Source organism: Hippopotamus amphibius, chromosome 2 (assembly GCF_030028045.1).
Source record: "Hippopotamus amphibius kiboko isolate mHipAmp2 chromosome 2, mHipAmp2.hap2, whole genome shotgun sequence".
Classification (NCBI taxonomy): Eukaryota; Metazoa; Chordata; class Mammalia; order Artiodactyla; family Hippopotamidae; genus Hippopotamus; species Hippopotamus amphibius.
In genome coordinates, this window is record NC_080187.1 from 147,430,995 (window position 1) to 147,446,563 (window position 15,569).

At 56.9% G+C, this 15,569-nt stretch overlaps 1 protein-coding gene across 3 annotated transcripts; it reads left to right on the top strand.

Moving 5' to 3' along the window:
• Positions 1–1,190: 1,190 nt before the first annotated feature.
• Positions 1,191–14,734, top strand: MFGE8 (milk fat globule EGF and factor V/VIII domain containing). 3 transcript variants are annotated; one of them, XM_057724323.1, is made up of 9 exons: positions 1,192–1,351; positions 4,152–4,280; positions 4,674–4,805; positions 6,981–7,162; positions 7,581–7,736; positions 8,434–8,578; positions 12,405–12,619; positions 13,678–13,833; positions 13,940–14,734. In XM_057724323.1, the coding sequence occupies exons 1-9, from the start codon at positions 1,279–1,281 to the stop codon at positions 14,075–14,077; spliced, it is 1,326 nt and encodes a 441-aa protein (XP_057580306.1). In that variant the 5' UTR covers positions 1,192–1,278; the 3' UTR covers positions 14,078–14,734. The 3 variants fall into 3 exon arrangements, with proteins under 3 accessions (XP_057580308.1, XP_057580306.1, XP_057580307.1); XM_057724324.1 differs by having other exon boundaries at positions 12,435–12,619; XM_057724325.1 differs by lacking the exon at positions 4,152–4,280 and having other exon boundaries at positions 1,191–1,351.
• Positions 14,735–15,569: the final 835 nt, after the last annotated feature.

The following is a 15,569-nucleotide window of genomic DNA, read 5'->3' on the forward strand; positions in this document are numbered from 1 at the left end:
CGAGGTGAGAGCAGATATCTTTATCTTGTCCCTGATCGTAGAGGAAATATTCAGTATTTCACTATTAAGCATGATATTAGTTGTGGGTTTTTCATACATAATCTTTGTCAGTTGAGAAAGCTCCCTTTTACTCCTAGTTTGCTGATTGTTTTATCATGAAATGGTGCTGGATTTTTACCAAATGCTCTTCCTGTGGCTACTGAGTTGATCATAGGTAGTGTTTTTCCTTCTGAGTAGTTTTAAGAAGGGCCTCTTGACTCTAGCCCCAACCTAGGTGTCAGCATACCTGGTAGGGGAGATATCTGGCTCTTCCCCTCCCCCCAGTCTGAGTAGAACACTATTATTAAAATTATTATTATTATTTTCTTGTAAATAGGTAATACCTGCACACGATAAAAAAGAATCATGTAAGAAAAAGTCAACCATGACAAGCAAATCTCTTCCCACCCTGACACCCTGGTTACTTTCCCCTTTAAGCAAATGCTATACTCATTTCCTGGAATACTGAGGTGCTTTCCAGCTACAAGGGCAGAGGTGAATAGTCGCCCCAGAGACTTTACCGCCTGAAAATCCTAAAGCACTTTCTACCTGGCCCTTTACAGAAAAAGTAGGCTGACTTCTTTTCTTTAGGCTCTTACCATTTCAAAGGATGTTGCTATGACATCTTTGTGTATGTGTCATTTTATACGTGAGAGTTTCAGTAGAATGAATCCCTATAAGCGGAATTGCTAGGTCTTACTGTCTCATCGTTTGTCATTTTGATAGATTTTACCATACAGCTCTCTTGAGAAGTTGAACCAATTTACATTCTCTCCAACAATGCATGCTTAAGCCTGTTCCCCGTAGCCTCGCACTAACAGTGCGCTAATAATTTGATACTTGCCAATCTGAGAACTGTAACACGGTACTCGTAATTTGCGTTTTTCTTATTACGAATAAAGTTTAGCATCTTTTCTTAAGCCTAAAGTTACAAAAAACAAAAAGCAAAGAACAAACACCTCCTAAGCCCTTTCCCGCCCAGTCGACTCGGGACCAGCACCAGGCGGGAAGCCGGGCGTGGCCGGGGCTGGAGTGGGCGGCCGCGGACCCCTCGGCTCCCCAGCTGCCCTCCCAGTCCGCGGAGCCCCGCCCCGGGTCCGCCTCTGGCGGGCCTGGGCGGAGCACGTGGCCCAGTGGGCGGTGCCGCGCTGCCTGATTTATTCCCGTCCAGGAGACGGAGCGAGAGCCCCCGGGTCTGAGCAGCCCAGACGCCGGCTCCTGCGCCCGCATCCCCACGCCATGCCGGCCCCCCGCCTGCTGGCCGCACTCTGCGGCGCGCTCCTCTGCGCCCCGGGACTCTTCGCCTTCTCCGGTGAGTCGACCGCGCCGCCCTCTCGCCCTCGCCCCTCCTCTCCGCGCCGCTCGGAAGTTCGCCGCCGCGCCCTCCCTCTGTCTCCACTGTTTACAAACTTAGTCAAAGAGCCGGGGCCGAGCGGAGGGGCGATCTCTCCGGCTGCGCCCGCGCGGGAGCCGGCCGTGCTCTCGGCCTCTCCTGCTGTCTCCGCGCCGGCGGGGTTTTGGCCGGGGATAGAGGCTTGAGCGTTGGGCGGGGACTCGGGACACCGGGTGACAGCCCAGCCTCCCCCAGGGATGTGGCTTACACAGAACAAAGGAATCCGCTGTGTAGGGCCTCTCTTTTCCCATCTGTAAAATGAGGCCATTGAACTGTGTCTGATTCACGCGCTGCTTCCACCCGAAGTTTCTAGGACCCTGGTAACTCTCGTCCCAGCCCTGGCGGCTGGTCAGTTCACTGCAATTTTGTCCTCCGCTTAAGAGTAGGTGTCTGGTCAGATAAGCGAAGGGCTGGGGAGTCGGTGGAATGGATGGGGTTCCAGGTGGGACGCAGGAGGGGGCGAGGAGCCTGGGGAGGGACTTGGAAAAGGGCTCCCTCCCGAGGTGGCGGCCCCTGACTACTCCCCCCTCCCCCTGCGGCCTTGGCCTGCCGCTTTATCTTCCTGGGTCCTCCTCCCCCACTTAGGACGTATCCTGCCGGCAGCTGGGCCTCCATCAGGCTGGTCATGGGGATGCCCCATCCCTTTCACAGTGGCCTGAGGAAAGGGTGCCCACGATGTGGGGAGAGATGGCAGAGACTCTTCAGGCACCCCCTCTGTCATCTTCTCATAGAAATAGGATTGACTGAGGCAAGTCGAGGCGGGGTGGGTGAGTCCTAGCTGAGCCCCGACTCTGCCATCTGGTGCCAGTCTGACCCCCAGGCCCGAGGCGGAAGCCTAAGGCCCCTCCTAGCTCCCCTGAGACAGGGAGAGATGGTTGGGTCTTAAAAGTCCCTTGCTACTCCTCTTTGGCTCCACAGCCTGAGCCCCGGCAAAATATCCCTGGGGAAACCTCCCAAAGAGGGCAGGACCCTGAAATCCCAATGGTGGTTTCGTAGAGGGTGCCCTGGCTTTGCGGGCAGGGGAAGCAGCACGGCTGCAGCGCGCAGGTGAGTCAGTCAAGGGCTTGCCAGGTAGGGGACACCTTGCACTTTCCCCCTTTCCTGCTCCCCTGCTTTGCCCTGGAGCAGTGCAGGGAGTGGGCCCTTTGGGAGGGGGAGAGATGGGAGCTGGCCCTTGCCAGGTCGGGAGCCCAGGGCCATTCCCAAGTCTCTGCCGTGAAAGTGCCTGCCCCTGTCAGGTCAGGGAGGGGATTAACCTGCTATTTAAAGCCAATGACTAATAGCTCATTGGGAGCCACCTTAAGCTCCCCAGGCCACACTGAGGTGGAGCTCTGAGGCCTCCATTGCTCATTAACCGTGTTCCCTTATGGGAGCCCCCCCCCCCCCCCCCCCCCCCCCGCTCTGCCGGCTGAGGTCTCTGGGGCTTTGGGATTGCAGGATGGCCCTCCAGCCTGGGATGGCGTGACTCTGCAGGGAGGAAAAAAGATTTCTCTTGTCTTACCCCAAGTGATGGGTTTGGGTATGGGGTCTGGGGCAGCCCTTCTGGGATGCTAAGGTCAGCTAGAAGATTCTCTGCAGGCCTGGCTGACATAGTGGGCTGAAGTCCACCCGAGTCAAGGGATTGGGGCCAGGCTAACAGTGCACATCTGTCACCCGGGCCCCCAGCCAGAAGCTGTAATGTCCTCTCCAGCCCTCTTCCCACCTCTAGTCCTTGTCCAGGGTTTCTCAAATCTGTGCTTCCTCCTCTCCCCTTCGCCTAACTTCCTCTTTTACCAGGAGGCCTGTGACAGTCTGCTTGGTGCTCTTCTGGTCTCCTGCCTCACCTGCACCAGTCACATTTCCACAAGGAGCCAGAGGGATCTTTGTGTAGCTCCCCATCCCAGGCAGTCCATCCACATCTCTGCAGATGGCCTTTTCTTTTTCTTTTTTCTTTTTTTGGCTGTGCCAGGGATTGAACCAGTGCCCCTTGCATTGGAAGCACAGAGTCTTAACCACTGGACCACCAGGGAAGTCAGATGGCCTTTTGTTGACATTCTCCTTCCCCAAATAGGAAGTGGTTTCCCCACTCCCACCTCATGCTTGAGAGTCTCTGACTTTTTTTTCCTGGTGGACAATGGTGGGGAGACTGAAGGAATGTTAAGAGCCCTTGCTTTGCAGGATGAAAAGTCTACACTTGTCATTCTTAAGGGTTCCTGCCAACCTCCCTTTTCAGCAGTGTCTTATGGTTCTCCAACATACCATGTCCCCTGTGCTTCTGCTTTTCTTTAGAAAGTTTTTTCTTCATTCCCCAGTGAGACACCCTCCCACTTTGACTTTCTTTTTTTTTTTTGGCCTTGCTGTGCAGCATGCGGGATCTTAGTTCCCCGACCAGGGATTGAACCCATGTCCCCTGCATTGGAAGCACAGAGTCTTAACCACTGGACCACCAGGGAGGTCCCTCCCACTCTGACTTTTAGACCAGCTCAAATGTCCCCACCTCTGAAACATCCAGCTCCCTGCAGAAGCCACCCTCTGCCGGCCCCTCGTGCAGGCTCCTCTCAGACCTCACGGTGCCTCTTCGTTACCTGGTGACTTGTCCGCCTCTTTCCTCTGGCGTCTTGAGGCCCAGACTGCACCTCATGTCTCTGTCTCAGGGGCCCAGGACTTTCATGGTAATCGGCCCCCCAAATATTTACTCAATGAATGACTTGTTGTTCCTGACTCAGAACTGTCACTGCAGGTGACTTCTGTGACTCTAGCCAGTGCCTGCATGGTGGGACCTGCTTGTTGGACCAGGACAAAAAACCCCCCTTCCACTGCCTCTGCCCTGAAGGCTTCACGGGCCTCATATGCAACGAGACTGAGAGAGGTACCCGCCCTGGGCTGTGCCTGCTGCTCCCCGCCGGCTCCCAGTTGCAGCCCAGGTGGCTGGGCTGAGCTCGTCCTGAAGTGGGCACCCCTCCCCAACACCCCTCCCCTTGTCTGCCAGCTTTTCCCTGGAAGCACCCAGGCCACTTGGAAAGCTGGGTGCTTCCTTCATTTGGGCTGACTCACCTGCACGTGACCCTTCTCGGCTCCAGGCCGGCCCAGGCCCCTTCGGGCAGATTGGGAGGGGGGAAGGAGGAAGGAGGAGATGGTGGGGGCAGGCGGGCAGCGGGCTGACTTTGGGCAGAGGGTCCTTTTGGGCTTGGCGCGTCTTCTGATGCCTGTCCCCAGCTCCTTCCTGATCACCTCCCCATCTTGCCTGCCTCCCCCTCCCCAGGTCCCTGTTTCCCAAATCCCTGCCACAGTGATGCCGAATGCGAGGTGATTGACGACTCGCACCGAGGAGACGTCTTCACCCAGTACATCTGCAAGTGCCCTCTTGGCTACGTAGGCATCCACTGTGAGATCAGTGAGTATCTGGGGGTGCCCGCTCTGGGTGGGGGGGCAGCCCAGGCCATGGGCTGGCCTTACTTCTGTGTCAGGGCCTCCTCTGGGTAGATTGAGCGGGGGACAGAGCCTCGGTTAGAGTCGGGTGGTGGTGGTGGGGAGGAGGGACCCTGCTGTCCCTCCCTAGGCTTCTTCCTGCCTGGTCCTCTCTCCTGGGACTGCAGGCCAGGTCTGATGTCTCTGCAGGGGAGTGAGGGGGTGTGGTGACCCCAGAGGTCATGAGAGTGATATTGTCTGTTACCATGAACCAGACACACAGCATTAGGGTTAAGTCTTGGCATTTTTCTACCCAAAGGAGAAAACCAACACATTGTTAATCTTCTGGGGCCCAGAAGGTCAGTTAATAAGGTTGGAGCCTCAGGGTCTGAGAGTTCCGGCCCAGGCTTGACCTCTGGCTTCATCACAGAGGCCCGGGAGGCGGGAGAGGCCTGGGCAGGCTGGGCCGTCCCCTCACGGTCAGGCGCTCAGAGGCCTGGCCTGTGCAGAGGGGCTGACCTGCCTGGCCTGCTCAGTTATCCACTCGGCCACAGAGCAGCCCTGGGCGGGTGCCCGGCAGACCTTGTCAGCAGTGTCTGTGCACACGGTCCTCCCTCCTGGCTTAGCTGGGGTCCCTCCCACAAACCAGGGCTCTTCCTCACCTGCCGTGGGGTGGGCGAGTCCACGTCCAGGCCCAGGGCTGGGGGAGGTAGGGGTGGTGGTGCCACGTTTCTGCGGTCTAGGGGCTCTGTCACTGAGCCCTGCGGGTGGGGGGCAGATGGTTCTGCTACAGACAGATGTGGGGACGGTCTCCCAGGAGGAGGGGGAGGGCTGGGCCGGCGCAGTGGGAGCCGGCTGCCGGGGGAGAGCAGGTAAAGTGCCTGCGACGCCCTTCACCTCGGAGGGTCTGTGTCTTGGGCCCTGGGCTGAGGCCAGTGTCTCTGAGGTACCGGGTAGAGGAATGTGGTGGGGTCGCCAAAGGCGGCAGAGCCCTGGGTGGGGCCGGGCCGGCCCACTAATTGCCGTGCTGGGAGCCCGGGTAAACCTTGGTGTGCTCGAATGGGAGTTACGCATCTAGCCTCCTTCTGCTTCTCGGCCTGGGGTCTGTCCCAGGCTGGACATGCAGCGCCCGGGACAGAAGGCAGAAGGTGACCACGGAGGCAGAGGAGCTCCCCAGAGGGACCTTTGCAGCCCTGCCTTGTTTGTTACTTGGCATGTTTCCTTAGAGCTCACAAGGACCCCACAGGCCCGAAGAATGCACGTGTGAGGCCCTCGGGGTGTGGACATGAGGGCTGTGGGGACAGAGCAGACCTGGGCTCAGGTCTCTGCTCAGCCAGCGGCTGGCTCTGGTCCCGGGTGTGTGGCCTCGCTCGTGCCTCGCTCTCCCCGCGAGCGTGTCGTACACCGAGCTCGGCGTGAGCCTGGGTGTTGGAATAAGAGTGGGTCTGTCCTGGGTTCTCTGCTTGAGAGCTGAGCCCCAGGCACGCAGGCTCGACCCCCAAGGACCACATCTCTGGGGTAATCGTGAAGGTGATGGACCTTGGCCAAGGGCAACTTCCCAGATGGCTGGGTCAGGACCAGTCGTTAGAAGGGGCAAAGGGTATGAGAGAACAGAGAATGGCACTTACACCCCATCCAGAAAATTCCTGCCAGTGGGATTCTAGAAAACTCAAGGCAGATGTGCTTGTGGCTTTATGTGCAGCATGGGTACTGTTCACTGCTCTCTGAGGCATCCCTTCTTCCAAAGCCCTCCTCCTTGGGGAGCCAGGGGCTGGGATGGATGTAGAGGTCCTCCTGATGGTATGGGGACAGAGGGAGAGGAGGCCACACTGGTATTCGCTCACCAGCCCACACCCCATATTAGAATAATTGCTGCTGAATATCCTGTAAAAATATCCTACTGCAGCCTGGTGGGGACTCCACCTGCCAGTCATGGCAGTGCCATGAGTGCTGGCCTGGCCTAGAACCTTCTGGCAGCTTGGGGTCCCAACCCCCCAGCCCCTCTCTTCCTCACTGTGTGCTTTGTCTTGGTACCTCCTCTTGGCCCTCATTGTCCCTTCACGTCTCTGCTCTGGGTCCTCGGCAGAGGCCACTATGTCTTCTCATGTCCTCTGGGCCCTGCCTGCTTGGGTGGCCCTCTGACTTCCCCCTGCCCCCTCAGTCTGCACCTCGCCGCTGGGCATGGAGACGGGCGCCATCGCCGACTCCCAGATCTCCGCCTCGTCCGTGCACTTGGGTTTCATGGGTTTGCAGCGCTGGGCCCCAGAGATGGCCCGCCTGCACAACACGGGCATCGTCAATGCGTGGACATCCAGCAATTACGACAGAAACCCCTGGATCCAGGTATGGAGGGGACGGCCTGGGGTGGGCGGTGTGATGGAAGTGGAGAAGGCAGGATGAGTGTGCCTGCATTTGGGGGTCACCACGGGAGGGTTCATAGCCGGGATCCAGGTAGCAAGGTAGCAGGTTCACATGGGTGAAGTACCTTTAAGTGGAGGGCAGCCCTGGAGGGCCTGGGATGAGTGGGTGGGATGAGGGGGAGTGAAGGCTAGGCTGTAGAGGGGCTGTTTGCACTGGATGAGGCCTCTGGAAGCTTGTTCTTGTGTGCTTCCCTGAGCGCTGGGTCCAGAGCCCAGAGAGGGCCAGATGAGAAAACCACCCTTATTTGTCCTGCTTGGATTATTCCCCTTCTAGGTTGGGGGAGTAATGGGGGTGGAAGAACCCGGGAGATAGGGGTTCTGTCCTCTCTGCCCTGGTCCAGGTGAACCTGATGCGGAAGATGCGGGTGACGGGTGTGGTGACTCAGGGTGCCAGCCGCGCAGGCAGTGCTGAATACCTGAAGACTTTCAAGGTGGCCTACAGCACCAATGGGCGCAAGTTCCACTTCATCCAGGGCGCAGGGGAGTCAGGAGATAAGGTGAGGTTTGTTGGGAGCCCTAAAGGAGGGCTGTGGCCAGCAACCCCTGGGGCTCCAGTGCTGATTGAGGGCCCTCAATGAGGTGAGGGCACCCTGGGTGATTGGCCACGTGGTAGGTTTTCAGGTGTATCTTGGTTTGCAGAAATTGGGAACGAAGATTGTGCCCATGCTCTGTGGTTACAAGTAATAGCCCCATTTTATAGATAAGGATAGTGAGACTCAAAAAGTTTCAGTGACTTGTTGAGGGTGGTGGTAGTGGTGGAGATGGGATGCATTCAGAGCCTTCAGAGACACCATGTACAGTTGTACAGGTTGTATACTGCTCAAGTGTGTCATTACTAAGTCAGCACCATTCACAACACAGACATCATATGTTTGTGTACTTCTATCTTTGGGAAACTTGTTATAATAAAGTATTTTGAGGAAGGAGGACCTTTTCCTAATTTGCACAGAGGCACCCTATAGATCATCGGTGACCCTTGTGAAAGACAGGGGTTTATTCCCAGGCCCCATGGTGACCAATGAATGTCTGAAAAGGGGAAACTGTGTTGAGAGCTGTGGGCAGAGGAAAGGCTGAGCCCCGCTGGCTCTGCTAAGCCCACCGCTGCCTCCAGGCGCAAAGAGGAAAGGGAGACCACCCCAGGAAGCAGGACTGCCCTCACCGACCCACTCCTCCAACCTGCCTCTTCCCTCCTAGATATTTATGGGTAATGTGGACAACAGTGGCCTGAAGGTCAACCTCTTTGAAATCCCTCTGGAGGTTCAGTATGTGAGGCTGGTGCCCATCATCTGCCACCGAGGCTGCACCCTCCGCTTTGAGCTCCTGGGCTGTGAGTTGAATGGTGAGTGCTGGAGGCTCTGTGATCCTCGGAGATGGCGTGCCCCGCCCCCCCTTTGCTCAGCCAAGCTGAGCTGGGTAGGGTGGCAGCAAGGCCCAGGAACCTGGGCTCACATGGGAGATGGCCACTAGCAGGATCGCCTGGCCGTCAGCAGTCCTACCCCTGTGTTCGCTCTCTGCTGGTTAGTAGAGGAAAAAAGATATCACTTCAGTTTTCAAAGTATTTTCACTTACTCTGATTGGTTCCTTGACCTTCTAGAACATGTAGCATTAGTTCTGTCCTGCAGACGTCAGTTCCACGGGGCCAGGGAGTTTGTTTTGTTCACTGCTGCATTCTCAGTGCCTAGAACAGAGACTGGATCATGGGTGCTCAATAAATATTGATGAATGAATTGAATGAATGAATAAGAAAAAGAAGGCCCAGATAAAGTGTTTATCAAGGACACACAGCTGGTAGATATTAAAACTTGGTCTGAATCCCTGGGCTTCTGACACCCACCCATCCACTGTTTCTCCCCTCAAACCTGTAGTCTGCATTCAAGAGAAACCTGGGGACTTCTAGGGTCATGGGGCTGGAGATGGTGCTTCTTGTTGCCCTTTCTGGAGAGATTCTCAGTTGGAGGGATGGGGGACCAGAAGGGGACAGGTTTCTCCTGAGCCATGAAAAATCTCACCATTGGAGAGGACAGGGTGCAGGAATTTGCCTGAGGGCGGTGTTTCTGCCTAGCCCAGCTCAGCCCAGTCCAGCCCATCTCTCTGAGGTCTGGATATTTCCCTCGCTTTGCAGCCACAGTGCCACCTGCTGGCCACCGGCAGGACTGTAGGGCTCACTAGGCAGAGCCTCTGCGCCCCCTTCCCCCTCTGTGGCACCTCTTTGAGTTATCTGCTTTTGGTTACTGCCTGGATAGCACTCAGAGCTGAGTTAATTGCCTGAGTTTAGCCTTTTTTTTAAATATGAACTTAAGTCAGTATATTCTGGCTCCCAGGGTCACTGCCTTTTGAGCCTAATTGTTTTAAGAGGTCAAAGACTTTGCCATTTGCTAAAAGGAAATGCAAACAATTGGTAAAGGACAGAGATAAGTCTGGGGGCCCTCACTCTGGGCTTCTCTCCCTGAGGTCCCTCGCCACCTCTCCCTGAGGTCCCTCGCCACTTGCTGGCATAGTCTGAAGCCTTTGCCTGTTAAAGTTGCTGGCCTGAGCCTGTCACAGCTGGCTCCCTCTAAGGCCAAGAGAGGGCATGTCTGGTGAGCTTAGGAAGTGAAGCTTTCCTGTCTGCTTCCCTCAAGGACTGGACCATCTCCTTTCCCTTGTGGGGCATTCCGGTTGCCTGGAAAGAGTGTTGGTGTGTGCACGTGTGTGGGGCTGAGGTCTGGGCATTTCTGGGCATGCCTTGCACCAGGATTCCTCTTCACCAGCAGGCACGGTGTCCTTGGTGAATTGATTAGTTATTTAACTCGGTAGACATTTATTAAGATATTTATTAAGCTCCTTCTGAGTGCGTGGCTCTAGGGAGCAATGGAGATGAGATCCCTGACCTCATGGAAATTGCGTTCTAATGAGGGAGGCTGATGTGAGACAAAGAGCAAATAAAAGAAAGGTCAGATAACAGTAAGAACTGTGAAGGAAACGTTAGAGGGAAATGTGATGACAGTGACTTGGGGTGAAGAGAGGGAATGGCATGGGGACTGCCCTGTTGGGATGGCGTTTGAGTAGAGGCTTGAATGATGGAGATCAAGCCATGTGAAGAGCTTGGAAAGGGCATCCCAGGCAAGGAGTTGGCGAGTGCAAAGGCCATGGGGCATATTGAAGGATAGAAGGGAGGCCAGTGGAGCTGGAGCCTAGAGAATGAGAGATAGCTTGGTAGGTGATGAGGACAGAGAGGTGGGCAGAGATGGACTGGGCAGGGGCCACGTAGACCATTTTAAGGATTCAGGTCTTTATCCTCAGAGCAAGGGGCAGCCATTGTGGGGGGGAGCGCTATTAGGACATGATTAGAGTTGGGTCTAGAAGAGATCTCTTAGGCTGTATAGGGAGAATGGGGGCAGGGGGCCACTGTGAGTGAGGGAGACGTGTGGGAAGATCAGGTGGCTTGGATCAGGGTGGTGGAGGCAGTGGATTGGGTGGTTTAGAGCCTTCTACTCAAAGCGAGCTCTGTGGACCAGCAGGGTGAGTGTCCCCTGGGAGCTTGTAGAAATGCAAACTCCCAGCCCCACCCCTAGACCTGCTGAGACAGAATCCTCATGTTAACAAGGTCCCCAGGTGATCTGTGAGAAGAACCACTCTGGTACCTCATTTTACAGGCAGGGAGTCTGAGGACCAGAGAGGGGAGGGGACCTCTCAGGGTCACATAGCGAGTGATGGAGCTGAGAGTTGTACTGTTGGCTTGGTGCCTGGCCCAACTGCGTGTTATCTGGAAGGCTGTCTGAGTTCCGGCGGGGCCCCGCGTAAGTGATGGGGGCATGAACTGCTGGAAGCAGATGATCTGTAGAAGGGCCCCCCGTGGGTAGATAATGCCTTGGCGTCCTCTGCAGGGTGCTTCAGCCTGGTGCCGGCCTCATGGCCCTCCAGGTCTGGAGCCGAGGGCTGAGCCACCCCCCAGTTCAGCAGCCTGTCTTTGTGGGAGGAGGGTGGAGATTACCTGGTGCACCACCACCACGAGGAGATGGTACGGTTGGTCGGCATCAGCACACTGGAGGCGGATGTCTTTAGTGGCAAGGTCGTGAGCCTCCGGGGAGATGGTGATGGAAAGCACCGTGTACTGTAGTCTGCTGCTAGATGGAGCCTTGGCTTTCCAGGCCCTCTCCCCCACCCCTGATGCTGCAAAGGGACAGGCAGCTGTGCAGTGGAGATTCTGCCACGTGTGAGACACGCCCATCTTTCTTTTGGGTGTTTTATCTCCTGCCTGTTCCCAACTCTTCTGGCCACCTGCAGGTGCAGAAGACGAGTACAGAACAGCCCGGCACATTCCTGAGTGTTTGGAGCGCGCCTAAGTGAAACCAAGGCCAGCTTCTCAGGCAGCCCTCCCAGGTCTGTCTGACAGCATGCCGAGTAGTGAGTGTGTGAGGCCCTCTGGGAGGGGCTGCGGGGCAGGGATACAGGGTCTTTCCTGAGCCCCAGGAGTTCTGACTTCTTGGCTTCCGCCTGCTAGAGAGCGGGAACGTTGTCCTGTCCATCGCTGAGTCACCACCAGGCAGGCCTTCATGGCTCTGGGTGGGTGCATGAGTGGTGCAGATGGTGTCACGGTGTGGCATGGCGATTGGGGGGTGTGGAGAGAGAGAGAGAGTGTGTGAGACTTGCGCATAATGCTTAGTGTCTCTCGGCTTCAGTTTTCTCATCTGTGGAATGGGGTTCTGGTTTCTGTGTGGTAGATTAAGTGACGGAAGTAAGCACTGAATCACTGAGATGGTGGTTATTAGCACGCTTGATGGCAGTCCCAGGACTCAGTGGTGTGAATAGCAGCTGCACTGTAGGAGTGATGGAGGAAGTGCTGTGAGTTCAGAGGAGGGAGAAGTCCCACCCAAGTGAGGTGGTCAGGGCAGGCTTCTTGGAGGAGGTGTCTCATGAGTCAGGCCTCGAAGGAGGGTGAGAAGCTGTGGATCAGGGCCTGCGGTGGTGCAGAGGGAGAAGAGTGGTGGGTGATCTGTGCAGAGTAAGTGAGGGACGTGCGGAGTGGGTGGGGCCGTTAGTGAGAAAATAGAACGGTTGGCTTTAAAAGCTGGAAGGCGTTTCAGCCTGTTGTCCAAGAGGATGTCAGAGGCTGGCCAGGAGCCACAGAGTTCTTTCCCCTTCATTGCCTCGCACTCACACCCCTGGGGGGCTGTGGATCCCAGGTCTGGGTGACAGCCCCCCCTTGTTGGCAGGATGCGCCGAACCCCTAGGCCTGAAAAACAACACCATCCCCAACAAGCAGATCACAGCCTCCAGCTTCTACAAAACCTGGGGCCTCAGTGCCTTTAGCTGGTATCCCTCCTATGCGCGGCTGGATAATCAGGGCAAGTTCAATGCCTGGACCGCCCAGACCAACAGTGCCTCTGAGTGGCTGCAGGTGGGTCAGGCTCCTCCTGGGATGCAGGGCTGGGGTTGGGCGGGGTTGGGCGGGGTTGGGTGGTGCTATTGGATCTATGACCCTGGCCCAACCCAGGCTTCTGCTCCCCAGCAAGGAGTTTCTGCATAGCCTTGTTTGTGTTCGACTTTGCTCTTTATTCCTTTCACGTCCCCACCTTTCTCCTGATTCTGGTACTCCAGAGCAGGGTGGTGCGTGAGCTCAGTGCTGCTCCCACCAAGGCCCCAGCCCCAGGTGGTGAGTGAGTGTGTGTGAGTAGGTGTAGGGCCACCTCCACTGGATGCCACAGGGTAAGGCTGAGCCCACAGACAGCAAGGCAGGATGGAGGAGGGACACCTTGGGATTTCTCTGCCTGTGCTCAGAGGGTGCTCTAACTCGCTGTCTGAGCACACACCATGTGACAGCCCTTGGATTTCATTGAAATTGGGAAGTGCAGGAGAGGCGTGGAAAACCAGAGTATCTACTCATTTTCTAGATGAGGAAACTGGGTCCCGGCAGGGTGAGAATTCACCTGGGCTGCCTGCTGGCTGGCAGTGAGCTGGGTTTGCAGCCTGGGACTTGGCACTGCCTGCCCAGGAGCAGCTGGCAGGCTCCCCGGGATGGGCAGGGAAGTGGGGGCAGGAGGGCGTCTCTAGGTCTCAACAAGAACATTAGCCTGTGGGGCTGGGTTCCGTGAGGAGCTGTCTGCCTTTGGACTCCCTCAGGACCAATGTCAGGCTGTGGACCGGGGCCTCAGGAGCACTTCATGTCCCTGTAGGCTACGACCGCCCCTGTCCCTGTTCCCATCGTATGAGGGGTTGGCTGTCAGGTGGCCGGAGCCCAGGCTCTGAAATCTAAGCTTCATTGCAGTGAAGTGCTTAACAGTGTCTGACGAAGTGGGTGGGATTATTTATGCCCTTTTTATAGATGGGGAAACTGAAGCTTTGCCAAATGAAGTAGTTTTCCAAAAACTAGATTTGTGTGCCCCAGTGTGTCTGCCTTTCACCACCTTATTGGCGGTGGTGCAAGCAAAGAAGATGGGGTTGATTTTTTTCCTGTAGGTTGACCTGGGCTCCGAGAAGCGAGTGACTGGCATTGTCACCCAGGGAGCCCGAGACTTTGGCCACATCCAGTATGTGGCAGCCTACAAGGTGGCCTACAGTGACGATGCCGTGAGCTGGACCGAGTACAGGGACCCGGGGGCTGTAGAAAGCAAGGTGAGTGTATGTCCAGCTGTCCTTCCTCCCCCTGCGAGTGGAATCGGGGGCGCTGAGGGGAGGAGGGCTGGCTCTGGGGCCCTCGTGACCCCCTCTCTGCCTCCAGATCTTCCCTGGGAACTTGGACAATAATTCCCACAAGAAGAACATGCTCGAGGCACCTATCGTGGCTCGCTTTGTGCGCATCCTGCCCGTGGCCTGGCACAACCGCATCACCCTCCGCGTGGAACTGCTGGGCTGTTAGTGGTAGGCCCGGCCGCAGCGACTGGAAGGGCCATGGGGGCACCTGGCCAGGGGGGCACCTGCCTCTTTCCTGGTCCTCCTGGTCTTCTGTGGACCTGCTGCCTCCTCCACCTGCCCCCCTGATTGTAGCTGACCTGGGGGTGGGGGTTTCAGTTACCTCTCCCTCCCTCCTCCTCCCCCACCTCCCACGTGCCCCTGGCACCCAGCCCTCATGCCATCCCACCTTCTTAGGCACGGTGGGAGTTGCGTAGGTCTGGGATGGACAGGGAAGGGTGCAGTAGGGGGTGTGGGTGACCTGTGCCTCTCCAGGTCCCCGATTCTAGCCTCTGTGTGCTCCCTAGCGCCTCTCCCACACCCCACATTTCCAAGGCCCTGGAGGAATAGGCCCTGAGGCCCCAGGCTGGAGAGAAGGGTCTCCTGCTCCTCAGTTCTGGGGCGTGATGCTACCACTCTGCTGCTGCCACCAACCCCCAGCACTTCCCCCTCATCTCCCCAGACACCCCTCCTGACCCTCATCCTGAAGCCTAGAAAGAGACAGAAGCAGGCGGGGTGGGTCTGTGGAGAGATGGGGGAGGAGGTGGGTGGGCCTGGGGGGCCCTCTGTGCTGGTTCTTTACCCCAGAGTACACAGGCAGCTTCCAGAATATATTTATATCACCCCCTGAACGTGCGCTGTGATTCATCATTGCTCCGTCGGAATGGGCTTTGACTTGGGCTGGTGCCCCCACCCTGAGTCCCCCCGAGTCCCAGCTTCTTGTGTCACCTGCCCAACTACAGAGAGGGAGGAGACTACTGGTGGAGGGGGGGCTCCCTCTGGAGGGGCCGTTCTCCTTAGTTCTCCCACTTCAGACCCATGCAGCCCAGGGGCCGTCGCTGCTCACCAGGTGAGGGCCCCGGGGGAGCCTGCGCAGAGGCTGTCTTTAGGAGTGCCTCTGCTCCCTTCCCAAGCCAGGAAGACCGGCAGAGGCTGCTGGTTCTCCCCTGCGGCAATTTCCACTTTCTCTGCAACCGGAGCAGTGGGCTGGAGAAACTATTAGAAACTCAGTGAACCTGGGCGGCTTTCAGAGCTGCGGGAGGCTCCGGGGTGGGGTGCAGTGTGGGATGGGAGGGGTCCAGGGCTCTGCCAAGTGGGTGGGGCACTCCTGGCTGAGCACACTGGTTCCTGGGAGGCCACTGGCAACTTCATTCCAGGGCTGGGAGGAATGCTCCAGGGGTACCCCTCATTCTTCTCCGCCCCACCCCCCACACCATGCAGGGGCCATCTGGAAGTGGCGAATGGGTGGCAGTGCAGGCCAGTGATCTGGAAGCGGGGCTGGCAGATAAAAGAGGGACTGACTAGCTGGGAAAGGGGCATATGAAACTACTCTAGGATTCAATGCCTTGGGACACAATGGGTTTTCCACAACAGACTTTGGGAGCCATGCCTTGATTCATATAGGTGCTCTAGGCTGCAGATTTGGCCACGTGGCTGTCAAAGGGAGGGTGTGGCTTTGC

Coding starts and splice junctions, on each gene's coding strand:
- MFGE8 (XM_057724323.1), top strand. CDS start 1,279: ATGCCGGCCCCCCGCCTGCTGGCCGCACTCTGCGGCGCGCTCCTCTGC. Junction 4,281..4,673: donor ATGCAACGAGACTGAGAGAG/GTACCCGCCCTG, acceptor CCCCCTCCCCAG/GTCCCTGTTTCCCAAATCCC. Junction 4,806..6,980: donor AGGCATCCACTGTGAGATCA/GTGAGTATCTGG, acceptor CTGCCCCCTCAG/TCTGCACCTCGCCGCTGGGC.